This window comes from Centruroides sculpturatus, unplaced genomic scaffold, assembly GCF_000671375.1.
Source record: "Centruroides sculpturatus isolate CEXI.00-Female unplaced genomic scaffold, Cexi_2.0 scaffold1448, whole genome shotgun sequence".
NCBI classification, from domain to species: Eukaryota; Metazoa; Arthropoda; class Arachnida; order Scorpiones; family Buthidae; genus Centruroides; species Centruroides sculpturatus.
In genome coordinates, this window is record NW_019385961.1 from 151,005 (window position 1) to 167,978 (window position 16,974).

General features: G+C 29.5%; 1 protein-coding gene across 2 annotated transcripts in view; it reads right to left on the bottom strand.

Annotated features, from left to right (window-relative positions):
- Positions 1-16,974, bottom strand: part of LOC111612820 (ATP-dependent RNA helicase DDX3Y-like) — a 66,733-nt gene that overhangs the window by 44,049 nt on the left and 5,710 nt on the right. For both annotated transcript variants that reach the window (XM_023354078.1, XM_023354076.1), the window contains exon 2: positions 6,031-6,130. In XM_023354078.1, coding sequence (XP_023209846.1) covers positions 6,031-6,130 — 100 coding nt within the window. The remainder of the gene's footprint in view (positions 1-6,030; positions 6,131-16,974) is intronic.

Genomic DNA, 16,974 nt, shown 5'->3' on the forward strand with positions numbered 1-16,974 from the left:
GACACTACGCCCCACCTGGAACAACTAAAATGGCAGGAAGCTATATCCATCTGTAAGGCTAACCACCGGACCACATGTATAAATCGGAAGGATGAGATTAATCCTTCTATAGCGTGGCAGGCCCTCATAAACAACGATCTATAAATAGCAACATCAGCGCACGAATGCACATGACCATCTTAATGATCGTTCGTTATGCGAGTTTCATATTTTTTGTTTAAACATCTGCGTTCTATTTTTAGATTCAGTTTTTTATTTAAATATCTATGTTCCATTTTTCGAAGTGTTTCGTCGGAATTTTTTGTCTACTTGAAGAAGAGCTAGTTGGAAAGCTCAAAAACGTTTGTGGAAAGAAGATTTTTTCACGCAAATTACACCGGTAACAGGTTCAGTATTTAGTATTTCATCCCCGGTGTCAGAGTGAAGTTTAATTTATATCATAGACATTATATACAAATTATACACTTACAACATACAAAATAGGTAACTGGTAAAATCTAGAAGTACACAGAACTCATCCAAGAAATAAAGTACCTATGAAAAATGGATAACATTCATAAAGCAATCCATCATAGCACTCAATGTATTATATTTACTGACAAACATATATCATAGACATTATATATAAATTATACACTTACAACATACAAAATAGGTAACTGGTAAAATCTAGAAGTACACAGAACTCATCCAAGAAATAAAGTACCTATGAAAAATGGATAACATTCATTGTGCATGTAGACTTCTTTTTCACAGGTGTTATGCTATGTGTACTATATAAAAGTCTAGAAACATTAGAATCACATTTACATCATACTATAGAAAGCAGCAATATTAAATATATCTATAGTCAGGAACACACATATACATGCACTAACAGAACATAGAGATACAATGAAACAATTTTGATAGCTATGTACTAATTTTAACCTGGCACTTGGTACTTGTATCAAGCCAATATTACATTTGCATAACCATAACAATTCATTCAATTCTTCATACTTGATTGTAAATATCACTTATATTTTTTAACAAAAAAAAATGTATTCATTTATTTTAATAAAACCAAATGATTATATCAGGCTATATTGATGTTACTATTAATAATTAATTGTCAAGTAATTTGACCTAGAGGTAGATGTTAGGCACAGTCTCTTGATAAATTCTATAACTATAATTAAATAAATATTTAATAATTAATTTAGAAGGTTTTGGATGAAAAGAATCAGCCTAGAATGGGACTCAAATCTGCAACTCTTGCTTGTAATGCAGATGTGTTCCCGGTTACACTACCTAGAACGCCATCTGATTTTTTCTTCCAGAACTATTAATTTAGATATGACCATACTGGATATTCAAGGCACCAACTAGAAACACCGTCAGTGCTCATGGCCTGTATACCCTCCATGGCACACGGTCAACTATCACTTTACTCCAGCATGGTGTATATACACAAATAGCTAAAGGTATGCAGTTATATCTAAACTAATAGTTCTGTAAGAACAGACAAAAATTCAGATAGGGTAACTGGCAACACATTCACATGGCAAGTTATGCTTGTGGGTTCAAGTACTACTTTGGGCAATTCTTTTCTTCCAGAACTTTCTAAATTAATTATTAAGTTTATCAAGAGATGATGCCTAACACCTTCCTCTAGCCAAATGACTTGACATTTAATTATTAATAGTAGCCTTAACATAGCCAATATAATTCAGCAATTGTTTGGCATTAATCTAAATAAATTAATCAATGTTTATATTTGATTATAATAATGTATTTGTTTTTCATAATACATCATAGTTTTGAATCTCTAGTAAGATTAAATATAAATTGAAAAAATAATGCAAAATATCTTGACTCTTGACAACTTTTAAGTTATATAGTTAATTTAAAGAAAACCATTTAAAATTTTATTTAAATATCATCAAAATTAGAATTTATTTTAAAATTCATTAAATGTTTAAATGTATCATTGATACAAATTATATATTACTATTAGCAATGAAGAAATTAACAACATAGAATAATTAATAATTATGAAAAATAAATGTTTACAAACTAATTTAGCCAAGCATCAATCCTAAAAGTAGAACTTAATTTAAAATTTTTTGAAATGTAACCAACAGGGATATAACATTTTTGTTGATGTTAGAATAATTTACATATGAAATTTTAGAAAGCAATTGAAAAATGTAACACAAATTAAAAATTAACATTTACAATAATTTACATTTAAAATTTAAAAACATGATTAAAAAATGAACTACAAAATAAAATGAACTACAAAATAAAAATAAAATGAACTACAAAATAAAATATAATAAGTCTCTAGAATAATTATTCTGAAAGTTAAACTTGTAGAAATGGTTGGTTGGTGTTTTATGGCACAAGGGCCATATAGGCCAAGCTGTGCCATCTTGTAGAAATGAAGTTATAAAACTGAAAGTTTTGATGTTATAACATGTCAGGTAAAACAATCAGATGTATTATACACAGTTAGATCAATATATCAATATTGATTAAAACTGTCTCAGTTGAAAAAAATGGAGATGCAGATAGAATATCAGTATCAAAGCTTTCAGTGCTGAAAACAGACAATACAGAAATTCACAAAAAGCTACAGCAGGCATATGAGAAAAACTGTCCATCACATAGCACTAATTTATAAATAGATTAATAAATTCAGACAAGGATGGCAGAACATTTTTGACTGGTCAAGAAAAAAAAAGACCTGCAAAAATTTGTGATGAAAATAAGGAACCATGCAAGAAAAATTTAAAACACTGTTGTCTAATTAAAGTAAGTAAACTTGCTGATCTGCTGCACATCAGTAAGTGATCTACCTACACCATTATGCAGAAAATGGGAGTTCAGAAACTCTGCTCCCACTTTGTTCCAAAACATCTTACAGTGGACATGTGTGAACATTGTTTCCTGTGTTGCTCCAATAATCTGGAACTGCCTGACAAATGTAATAATGAATTCATGAAAAACATCATTTCTGAAGATGAAACACCAGTGGGTTTATACACCTAAGAGTAAGTGGATTTCTGTAGAGTGGTGATTTCTAGATAAACTCACAACTCAAAAACTCCAAAATAAAACATGTCACAAGTGAGCATCCATGCTCACTGTATTCTGGAACCAAAAAGGATTCAAGATTGATTTTCTTGACAAAGGTAACATAATAAACAGCAACTATTACTCTTAACTGATAAGTGTGGTTTGCAAAACTGCATTGGAAATCAGCAGGAGTTCTCCTTTTTTCCTTTATGATAATATACCGATTCAAACCAACCATGTCAAAAACTGACAGTTGAACAATTTGGCTTTCAAAAACTTCCACACTCACAAACAATCCTGATCTCCCTCCTAGTGACTTTGCTCTGTTTTGAGAGCTGAAAAACATTTGGTTGGACAGCACTTCTCATCAGCTGATGAACTGAAGTAAGAAGTGACTAGGGATTGTAATCCAGCAGTGTTTTCAATCCAGCTGGATTTTTGCTGGACCAACATCATTCCAGCTGAATCCAGCATGGATGTATTTTTGGTGCAATAAAGTGTTATCTATCTATCCAGCAATTTATGGTTTTTTTTTAAAATAAAACAAGAAATAAAACATTTTTTTTAAATACTTAAGAAACTTTTATTATTTAGACTGGTCACTATAAATCAGTAAAACTTCTTACACAGTTAGGTAGCAAACTTAACTTTGGTTCGGTTTAACACTTGAGATAGAGATAATTAACTATAAATGTTTAGTTAAATTATAATTATAATGTAATAAGTTAAATAATAGCAAAGGTAATTCTACTAATTAATTTACTTTAATATATTATATTATAATAATGTAAGGATGGATAATCAGTGGCTAAGTGGCTATCAGTCTTACTAGTTTTCTTATATAGGCTCTACATATCAGTCTGTAGTTATTTATAAGTAATTTAATTATTAGTGTTAATAAAGTAGTAAGTAAGTAATTAGTAGTAGTCTAGTAGTTTATATCAATATTTTGATGGGCTTCTCAATCCTTAAAGGCATAGTACTAGCTGACCGCAAGCAATAGAAGCATGTCGGCATCAATATCTGCCAGACTGCCTGCTAAACATGCGATAGGCTTAGCAGAGAGAGCAACTCAACTCCCGATCATCGTGTGATCGCAAAAAAAAACATGAAAACTTTCTTATTTTTTGTCTCCAGTAAAATATCGATTCAGCTGAAATAAAAAGTTTTCTATTAGCTAGTGACAGTCATCTCCCGGAGGGATAGGTTAGGTTTCGTGGACAAGCCGCAAAGCTGCAGCTCCCCGTAGGCTTAAACTGCGATCGTTCCGTCATGTGATTCATTGACGTCACAACCGACCGTAAGTTAGAATTATGCACTAGGACTAAGAGAAGAGTTAGTTATTTTATTTAGCACAAAGACACTTTATTTAGCAAAAGCGGAAAGTCAACTGACAAATAGATCAGCGGAGGTAAGAGCTGGCAGTGCGCTGTAGAGAGGTGGCGTAGGACGTGCTGCACTGAATGGCAACGCCGCTCACACCGCCGAGCGATAGTGCATGTAGCAAAGCAGCAATGCCGACAACGTAGACTTTTGTGCCATTATTGAGAAAGTTAATTGAGTATTTGCGGATCCATAGTGCTGGATCCAGCTGGATTGCTGGATGAGGGATCCAGCAATTGCAATCCCTAGAAGTAACCTAATTTCTGAGCATCCTTCATCCAACATTCTTCAAAAAGTGATCTGAAGATTTTGTCTGCCACTGAAGTGTGTGTAGAGCAAAGTAGCTCATACATTGAAAAATAATGTAAAATAATGTCTTTTATCAGAAGAAAGTTTAATAGTTTGTTTCTCTATCCATATAAGTCTGAGAGCTTATATGACCAAACTATGTATGTGCAAGCTTATAATTATATTTTCTTTAAGATAGAAAACACATCTTTACAAAACTAGGTTTGTGTTAAGAAATGAATATAAAATATAAACCTTTATCAAAGAATGCTAAAACAAAGTGGAACACACTCCTAACAATCACTGTACGCCACTAACAATAACTCCTTAAAAATGTTGCTAATACTTCACATTTTGTATATTTATTTAACAAAAATTAACCTAATAAAAATTCAGTTTAAATAAATATTATTCATGCTATTTCCAGCAGCTGATGTGCCAACTATACATCATTGATACCAAAGATATCATTGATACCATCATTGATGCTGTTCAAAAAACATTTTTGAATTTTTATTCTATTTCAAATTTATGTTGGTATTCCATCCATGCACTTCATATAATTTCATAAGTTGTTCAAAAGCTCAGAATTTGAAAACAGTTGTATTCAACATTCACCTGACAATGGTAGCTTTATGCTATCGAAAGTGCTTGTGAACTCATTTACACTCTAAAAGTCACTGTTGGTAATGCCACAACATGCAAGTGTAATTACATTATACAGTTAAATGTTGGCGTAAAGTGTACTTCACTTTTGTTTTAAAATTTTCCAACTTCCAAACTCTCAACTCTTTACCTCCATATTTTAGATGGAGTATTTGGGATATCAGATCAGAAAATATGAGATTTCTAGTTTTCAGGTCATATTTCTTTTAAAATCTTGTCTCTTTGTATTTCTTCATGATTACCTCTAAAGATGCACAATACATTGATGCTAGCAATGTTCAGCAAATTATAAGTAATTAAAAATAATATTAAAAATTTTAGTAGTGTCAAAACATCTTAACCAGTTATTGTGAGAGAGAACTATATAACCTCAACAGAAAAAACTATATAGACTAAAGAACAATGTTGAATTACATAAGTAAAAATAAACTATTCATTGAAAGATGAATATAAATTCAGATTTGACTTTAAAATCAATTCCAAAAAACTGTTTCATTATTTAGAATTTATAAGAATCAACAATTACTTTTACTCTTACATAGTAATAAAATACACATTAAAATTTTAAATATAGCATTAGGTTAGGAAAACTAAATATTTCACTCAATATTGATATGATTATATACTTACTGCATTGATATGAGAAGGACATTCTTCACCAGTTGCTTCAACAGGTATATCTTCATATTTGTCAAAATTAATGCCAGTATGTCCTTGACAAAATAACTGCCTGTATATTTTAAAAAGATTAAGTATGAATAATTAAAAATAATGATAAAGAATTAAAAGATATAGATGGCTTAGTGAAATAGTCTTGTCCAAAACATTATATATTAGTCTAAAATTAATTATATAATATCAACTGCACATCGGGTTGTATACAATACAATACATCTGACTTACAGAACCTGTAACCGATGTGTATCACTTGTTCCTTCAACAATCAAACGTTTTCATAACCCCTTCTGGGTTCTTCATCAGGATAACAGCTGGATCGAATAGCAAACAACGAATTCAAGAAGTTTGAATAAATCCGAACTTCGTAGAGTTTGAATCGTTCCATTCGCGTAATCCGTCACGAGATATGATTGAAATTGTTCTAATTCGACGGTCGATGTTCAAATTTAAGAGAAAGATACAAAACGTGTTATTGAGATATATAGATTATTTAATATTCTCATGTTCCCTAATATCATTTAATTTTAAGGCTTAATATAATTTCGTTATCACTCTTTATGGAGTAGGTTTTGCCACGCCATGGAAAGGCCGATCTCATCTCTTGAATTAACATACTCGGATTTGTCATATGCCCTAAAAATTTCCATCTCTTCTAGCCATCTTAGTTGGTGAATACGTGGTGTGGAGGCAATTATCTGTGTTCTATCGAAGTCCCCTACTATATCGGGATCAGTGGCATAGGTGGAGAGTGAGGTTGTGTGTCTGTTGTGATGTATATCCAAAATATGCTCTTTTAAGTGGCCGATATAGTGGCGGACTTCAATAGAGCACAGATAATTGCTTCCACACCACGTATTCACCAACTAAGATGGCTAGAAGAGATGGAAATTTTTAGGGCATATGACAAATCCGAGTATGTTAATTCAAGCGATGAGATCGGCCTTTCCATGGCGTGGCAAAACCTACTCCATAAAGAGTGATAACGAAATTATATTAAGCCTTAAAATTAAATGATATTAGGGAACATGAGAATATTAAATAATCTATATATCTCAATAACACGTTTTGTATCTTTCTCTTAAATTTGAACATCGACCGTCGAATTAGAACAATTTCAATCATATCTCGTGACGGATTACGCGAATGGAACGATTCAAACTCTACGAAGTTCGGATTTATTCAAACTTCTTGAATTCGTTGTTTGCTATTCGATCCAGCTGTTATCCTGATGAAGAACCCAGAAGGGGTTATGAAAACGTTTGATTGTTGAAGGAACAAGTGATACGCATCGGTTACAGGTTCTGTAAGTCAGATTTATTGTATTGTCTAAAATTAATGTTATTTATCATTAATTAATTAAGCAACTTTGAAGATTTTAATGTAATGCTAAGGAACTACTCTTCAGATATTTCCTGATAACTATTGGTAATTGAAAACAAATTGACCTACACTCTGGTATAATTTAGGAAATGAATAATCTTATTGGATTCACTGACTTACTACTGGTTATCTGCATTTATCTTGTTTTGTCTGTCTTTCTCATTGATTTGACATGAATTTTGAAAACTCCAAATACAAAACAGCCATCTTTATTACATAGTATATCAATGTAGAGCAAACAAATGAGGAAAGGGCTTATACTGTAAGTCAAAACTTTGAAATGAGACCAGTTCTAATTAATAACAGTTGAATGCTGGTTCCAAAACTGCTTTTGTTTACCTTAATACCCTCTAGTTTTTGAAACACAGTGGCAGTTAAATTTGACAATGTATGCAAGATAAAAAAAAAACCGCATCCCAAAGCATGTCCTCTGTAGAGGAGTGGTTAATTAATGGCTTGCCTCAGGTCATTGAATGAAAAACTAGAAGATAAAAGAACTGGGCATGAAAATAGCTTAAAATACTATTTTAATGTAGAAAGTTCTATCTATAATTGACTTTTTTTTTCTAAAAAATGCTGTTATAAAAATACATTTATTCATTGTTTAGCTTCTAGTTTTTTTGTTTAATAACCTGAGGCAAGCTGCAAAAGAAGGCCATAAATGTTTATTTTGTAATAAAAAAAAAAATATTAAAAAATCTGCTGAGAAAAGTGAGGAAGGTGATATATTGTGACTTAAGAGGTAGTTTGCAACTGCAAAAATACTGCTTTCTTTCAAATATGAGAATAATTGAATAATTATTTGTTATGGTCTTTAAAACTTTTTAATATTTTATATACAATAAAAATGCAGAACAAAGGTAGCATTACAAGTATATTTCTATCATAAAAATAGTATTTAGCCTATATATTTAAAAAATAAATAACAGATTTGATTCTGCCACCTCTCACAGCAGAAGCACTGCCTTAACCACTCTGATACAGACAGCATGTGTGAGGAAGAAATTTATTTTTTACTTTTCTTGCATGTATCATCAACTTTAACTGCCAATACCTCAAAAACTAGAAAAATGTTGAGGTTAATCAAGGACATTTTTAGAATCAGTATTCAATTCCCTATTAAATTGAATTGATCTAATTTCAAAGTTGAGTTACAGTACTAGACTTTTCTGTGTAAGTAATTCATTGCACATTGCATCATCTTCCAAAAGATCTAAGTTACCAAAACAATGGTTTGCATGTTTTAAAAAATTTGGAAAGCACCAAAAATACTTCTGTTTGCTCTTTGTAATATGTAAGCCATTAAAAAATGCAAAGTAAAGTATGTTTTAAAAAGTTATGTATGAATACAATGGTAAATTATTGTTTAAATATCACTTTATAATAGATTGTTTGATATCATTTGTTCTTTAATTTGTATCTTTGTAAATATAAATATTTAAACTAGCAAGCAAAGAAATTTAATTGATATAGCACCGAGCAGTGCAGCTTTTATTTTTTATTTAATTCAAAGTTTAATCCTCAGTTAAAAAATGTGTTAATACAAGCATTATCTGAAAATTTTATTGTTTTAATATTGTTATCTATTTAACAACATTTAACAAAATTTGTTATATATATTTTTACTATATAAATTCATTAAACACTTTATAAGTAATTCAAAATTTTCTATCTTAAGATAATTTGTAAATAAATCAATTCTAAAATTTTAGCTCTTAAAGCCAAATATTTATGATCTCTTTCATGTACTGGCAAATTTTTAATAAAAAAAAAATCAAAAATAAAATTAAAAAATTAACAAAAATTACACAATTTTTAATAAAACTCTCTTTGTGGATCTGCAAACAAACCAAAACTTACAAAAAATATATTTCTTGGTAGACTATACATACTGGATGAGTCCATCTCATTCAGTCCTTTCACACACTGTTGAGGTAATAATGATTCCACAGCAGAGTTGACCTTTTATTGTGTAATTTTTTAAAAATGTATTTATTAATTTTATCATTGTGCACTGCTACAGGACTATTTTAACTTTTTTGCATTGGATGGTGGATGAGTAGCCTACAATAAAATGCCGACTCCGCCGTGGAATCATTACTACCTCAACAACTTGTAAAAGGACCAAATGAAATAGACTCATCCAGTATGTATAGTCTACCAAGAAATATATTTTTTGTAAATCTAAATTCGTTCTGGCAATTTTTTTAAACCAAAACTTTATTTGATGTCAGAATCCACATAAAATTAAATAGTTTGCTTTGAGTATGGCTTCTTCAATAAAACACAGCCTTGTTTCACTCTAAAACACATTATAATATCACTTAAAGTAATTTACTGAAGTTTTCTCCCTTCATTCATGTCACTGAGACATGAGGCTATATGCCTTTGAGTCATTAATGGTCAGTTTCAATTATTATTTCAAAAATAACTTCACATTTGTTGTCCTCAAATTTCTTACTACAACTTTCATCTTTCTAAGGACTAAAATGATGATAGTTTAAAATACCATCCAATTATCTGAGACAGTGAAAAATGATTATGACAAACATAATGCAAAATAATCAAACAATAAAAATCATACATAAATGTAGAAACTAAAACATAATTAAAATAATATTTCAAGCAAGTTTGCAATTATAAAAATATGAAAAAAACACTTCAAGACAGTCAAAAGAAGCAATGTACCTCACACTATCACATTTTTCATCCTAAGAAAAATGCAATATCCAGCAAGAGATTTGTAAGTAATCATGAAATCATTTCTGAAGTATAGAGATTATGAAAGAAATCTGCAAAATGACATTTAAAAACAAAAAGCTCTTACTTCTCAGTAGCATGAGACCACTATCACTTTGAAAACCAAGCTCACATTAAATTTAATAATTAGAATTAAATTAATTAATTTGGAACATTCTAGAAGAAAATATCAATCCAGAGTGAGATTCAAATTCATAACCTCTGCTTACTGTGCAGTTCAGGAATCAAAGATCAGACATTATCATTAGCATAAGTGACACCATAAGTGTACAGTAATCAAGGGATGTATGTTTGAATCCCATTCCAGTTTGATCTTTTCTTCCAAAACATTCTAAATTAATTTAATACAAGATGGCAACTTAATTGCCTACCTTTAGTCTAATGTACATAGCATAAGACATCAGATTTATATGGAAATTACATTGTAAAACAGTATCATCTGAACCTCTGATTATCACAAAGTGACATATGTAAAACTCAAAAAACAAATTTGTGACTGAATAAACATTCTTCTTGTATTACTTTTTCAGCAAATTTTTCAGTTAATTATGAATATGAGGTTCTCATACTCACAATTAACAACATAACTTTGTAAGTTAGTCACCAAAAGCAATTTAAAGATGTTCTTAGTTTTTCTAAAGATATTCAATACTTTTCAGTTTCCTTTATTACAGAAACACATTTCAAAATTCCCCATTCAGATTAAATTTGACAACTAATTTAAATTAAAGACATCTGCATTTTCTTTAAAAAGTATAATAATTAGTTTAAAATACTAAATTTTTAAACAAAAATATATTTTGAATAAAAAATTTTTATACAATTTTATTTTTTATTTTTACACATTTATGATAATTAACCAACTTAACCAGACCTGGCCAACTTATAATAAAATGTGATTTATTTTCATGAATCAAAAATATCAATTATCTACTACCACATTTTTATTACTTTGAGAGTGAGTTAATAAACTTTTGCAAAGTTAAAAAAAAACTATATATTATCCTGACAAAGATCTCTGAAAGTGATAGCTTCATTGTAAAAACAAACGTTTTAAATTTGCTGGAACCAGTACAGAGGTGTCTAAGTATCTCATAAAATTATTACAGACCAGTAAGAGAGTTATGGACAGGGTGAGAACATTTTAGACCATGTCAGATGAGCATAGTTGGGCAGTGTGCTGTGGGAGGACACAGGATTGCAGAGCATGTGTGGGGAGAGACAATGTATGACATAAGAAGAAATATAAATCCCCCTCCTCTCTTCTTACATCATATACTCCCCCCTTACCCATATGTTCGGCAATCCCGTGTCTTCTCAGCAGTTTGTTGCCTGACAATGCCCATTTAACACGGACAAAAACATTCAGCCTTTGTGTATAATTTTCTCACCAGTTTGTTAGGTCTTAGCAGTATAAAATTATATTACAAAATTTAAAATTTACATTTATTTACAGGATGTAATGATATAATAATATTCTAGGTTACTTTTTCTGGTAAATACACTTTGATATTATAAACTAAACAAGTATTTATCTCACACCATAACCAAACTATTTTATTTCCATTCATTGTGGAAATAATAAATACAATGTCCCAAAACCCGAAATATATTAGTATTATGCTAAAGACTGCCAGATTAAATCGAGCTGCTTATCTGCTTTAGCAGAGAAGTAGCCTGATTTAAACCAACAGTCTTTTGCATATTACTAATATACATTGGGTTTCGGGATGTATGTGTGTGTGTATTTACAGCCCCAGCACACTTGTGTGCTGGGGCTGTGCAATGGCTGGCTAAGTGCCAGCCACTGCAAAGCCCCAAGACACTGAATGTGTTCCCAGTTGTCACAGTAAGTAACTGAGGATGGTTATATCAGTTAAATATATCTGGAAAGATAGATCGGTCTGGAGAATTGGGTAGCATATCTGGCAACACATCCACATGGTAAGTGAGAGTTGTAGGTTCAAGTCACGCGCTCCAGGCCAATTTTTTTCTTCCAGAATATTCTAAATTATTTATAACTTATAAATGTAATTATAATTATTAAATTTAATAACTAATGGTGCCATCCACTAGTGACATTCTTTAGAATTTAAAATAATAGCAGAGAAGTAGCCCAATTTAATCCAGCAGTTGTTTGGCATATGGAAATAAATTTTGTTCCTCTTTGGTAAGCTCATTTTACACAAAACTGGAATTGTTTAGGATCTATCATACCAATTTCTAAAATAATGACATGATATAACGATCATTGATATAAAGAGAATGTTTCACACCCTTGTGTTATTCATTCAGTATCTGCACATGTTCTTTTCACTGAGCTGTAATCAGAAACAAATATCCCACATTATTTCACAGTGCACAGATTATCAATCACTAGTAACAGTTAAAAATGATCTCTCTGAGAAATATAGAATTAATATTTCAATGAAAACTGCAAATGTGTTTTGCATTTTAACAGGTCATATCATTCAAAACTAATCAAAAATGATAACAAGAGACTTTGGTCAGGCTTGCTCTAAACAATATGTAAATAACAAATATAACAATTTATTATTATTTACAAAAAAATATTTCATTATTTTGTTACCTTCTTCCCATTTTCATTTTATCAAAAGAATATTAACAAATTTGCAAAACACTTAAATTTTTATGATAAAAACTACTAATAAATAACATAATATTAGAAGCATTCATTTACAGAGTAAAATTCTTTAAACAACACTACAAGTCATAATTTCTTGAAAATAACAGCCATCTAAGGTTTTCTGAAAATGCTATAAAACTTTTCTTTAAGCTTTTATAATATATTAAAAGTTTGTAAGAGACTGCTGTCCAATAGCTGACTTGCATAACAAGACTTGATAAATTTTTAACTTTAATTATATGAACAGAAAAAACAACATTCCTCAATTTGACATTATTATTTACATATTTTAATAATCATAACTTTTATAACACAATATATGCATATTTTAAATGTGATAAAAAAAAATTAACATAGGAAATATATTGGCATTCATCTGCATTTTAATTTCTTAATTTTCTTCCTTTTAACTCCTGTAAGGTTGAATCTTTTTCACAGATTACATATTTGATTTCTAAAAATACAGTTTTTAAACCAACATTTTATACTTCATTTAGCACACAATTGCAAAATATAACTAATATGAGAAAGCATTCCTATATCTATAACAACTTATTACTGAATTTCAAAAATTGTTTCACAAGCCTATTTATTAATAAAATCATTCAGCAATAAATGATTGCTAGTAGACAAATATTTAGAAACAGGATATAGCAATATATATGATAAAAACAAATAAATTTATGCAATGTCTTTGTGAGAGAACATTATTACAATTTTAGCAGTTGTTGTCCTGGATCATTTTTTAAATTTTGATAATATGGCTGAAGACTATGGTTTGAGAAGTTAATATTTGTCAAAGAACTAAAGTTGAAAAAACAATTCAAGACACTTTAGATTACTACAAAGAAATTTATGGGAAAAAAGTAAATAAAATGGGTTAATATTTTTACCTTTCATTGTATTATTTATATTATCATATATTTTTATTATTAAAAAAAAACAAGAACCATAATCTTCTATCTAACAACTTTTTCCTACATCTAGATCTGATATCACTAAAACAATAATAAAAATTGAAGGTAATGATGAGGCTACAAAAAATAAAATTGCATATAAATAAATAAATAAAATGAAAATAATTCATCTCTTTAAACAACCACTCACCACACTGGAATATAGTGAATCACAATATACTCTGAACCAATTACAGTGTGTAGATAACAAAAACAAACATTTTCAAACTCCTTCCAAGTTCTTCATCAGATTTTTTAACAATTCCCTAATGGTTCTTCATAACAGCATTTGGAATAAAATTTGAATTTTATTCTTGCTATGCCCCGCACAGAACACTTCAGATGGTTGGAGGCTGTGCACATTTTTAAATCCAGTTTTACATCTACATGCATAAATTATAAAGAGAAAATGGTTTTGTAAATGGTCTGGAAAAGTTGATTGACAACACAGTTCAGCCATTTGTTAAATCTTGGTGGGGCAACTCTTTGCACAGGTGCGACATGGTATTAATAATTTTTTTATACTTATATTCAAACTCGTTTGAATTTTATTCCAAATGCTGTTACGAAGAACAATTGAGGAATCGTTAAAAAACCTGATGAAGAACTAGGAGGAGTTCAAAAACACTTTTGTTATCTACACACCATAAGTGGTTCAGAGTATGTGATTAATTCATCTCTTTATTTAATCATTAAAGTTCATTTCACTGTTATTTTTATTTATTATTGGCATTGTTCATTATTAATATATTACTATTGTTTCAGACTTATTGTAGTCAAAAACTGGGAATTTATAACACAAAAGTAATATTCAGATAACAATGGATTCCATTTTCATTTTGTTATACTTTCCAAATAGAGGCAATCATCAGAACTAATCATATTTATTAAGCTAGAAATGATAGTATAGTTTTTTTATAAAGGTAAAATAATTTAAGATTACAAAATTAAAATTAAATTAGTTTAATGAAATAATAAAACAACTGTTTATAATTGTAATAATCAAGATAAAAGAATATTGTCTACCCTAAACACTGAACAGTAAATGTTAAATGTGGAGGGAAAAATTCACTTAAAAAAAAATCACACAACTGCAATATATTGTATTATAAAATAGAAATTCATTTAGCCACTACATCTTTCTTATTGATATATACAAGTTAGCTATAATTAATCAATCTCTATTCAGGGATTTATGGAGCTCTAGGAACTTGAACAAAAAAGTCTCTAATTTGATAGTTATAACATCATTAAATTAATAATTTACAATCAAAAGGGTATTTACAATTGTTTTTAGTAAATATACTATTCAAAGAATGAAAAAAAGGATTCCACAAAAAGTTTTTAATTTCAAAATCTGGCAACAGAAAAAATATGTTTTAAGGTTAACAACATTACAAAGTACAAATAAACAAACACACAGCTGAATGAAAACATTAATTTTATATATTGCACTTATAGCAGTCATCAGAACTTATTATATTTATTAAGCTAGAAATGATAGTATAATTTTTTCTAAAGATAAATATAATTTAAGATTACAAAATTAAATTAGTCATCAATTGAAATATCTTAGTGAAAGACAGATTAAAAATTAATATGTAAGAGGAACTTTTTTCACAATTTGAAAAATTTTTTAATTCACTCACAATCAAGTGAATGTTGTTCAATGTGACCACTGCTTTCATGGACCATAATTTGCATTCATTAGTGTGTGTGCTTGACAAAAGAATGTAAAAACAGATGAAAAAATGTTCTGCTTATCAATGTCCTTTAATGCTGCCAAGTTAGAAACTCTTCCACAATAAACAATCTACTTAAGATAACTAAAAGTCACAATGATATTGAAAATAAAATGACTGTACAACTGGAAAATATGCTAAAGTAATATCATAGAATGCTGTAGCATCATGCAATAAGAGAAGTTGAATCTTTCATGCAATGTTATCCTATTCAGGATTCCTCATTGCTACAGTTTTGAAATGAGATAACTGTACAGCTTATCATCATATCTATTCAATCAAGATCAATTCTTGGTCACTTTGAGTTCTCCTCAAGTTCTCCAATGCTTTTGTTAGTATCTAACCTTATGTCATCTAATCAAAGTGTTTGTGTAGAACAAATCAAATATGGTAATGGAACAAGTTTCTGTCCTTATCAGATGGATTTCCTCAACAAAGAATAAGCATATTATAAAGTTTGTAATAAATCCATATTAAACAAATATTCAGTGTGTGCAATGAAATTTTTTGTAAAAGAAACATAAGAAGCCCAAATTCAATATTTTTTGAGTATTTACAGTCTCATTCAAATTAAATCTGGATCTCATCCCTATAAAGAATGTTCCAATGCAAAGCAAAATTAATTTATATTCTTGTCAGATAAGTCAAAACAACTGCCAACCATTTCAGAATATTCTTGTTGTGTGCCTTGTTGGTAGCAGAGTTAAATGGATGAAAGTGGATTACTTTGTGCAGAACTTTTCTTACAATGAAATAAAGCATATTAAACTATTCACCACTTCACATGTTGCTAGTATCAGCAAATTATCCAGTAATTTACTGATACTGGAAGTTTCAACATCTTGTTATTTGGGCCGATACAAATTTTTCTTCCTTCAGGTCTCACTTCCAAAGAGCTAATCTTTCTATAAATTCTTAGTGTCCAAAATCATCAAGAGCAATGTTGTTTTATGTCCATTTAGATGAAAAATCTTTATAATTAGTGCATGACAAGTAAAATGACTCATTTTCAGAACTATCAACAAAAATATACATGTGATGATTGCTAATGCATTTATACTTCTCAGCTGTTAGAAAAAGAGAGTAAACAAATACATTTCATAAAAAGTTGTTTTTCCCTAAATTATAATATATAATCTATTACTTTTGAAACTAAAAATTTTATGGAATCCTTTTCCCAATCATTGAATAGTGTACCTACTACGCTCTTCCATTTCCTAGATTTTTTCATTTCTGAGAAATTACAATTTAAAATACAGATTCCTGGGAGAAAAGATAAGCAAGCTGATCCATTGAAGTTGTCTTTGTAGATAACTTTCTTGATTCTTATCTTGTGCATAGACTATAGATGAAATTTTGTGCATTGTATCTTAAATAAAACTCAAAAACCTTATTGTGCTTTGCATGTAAC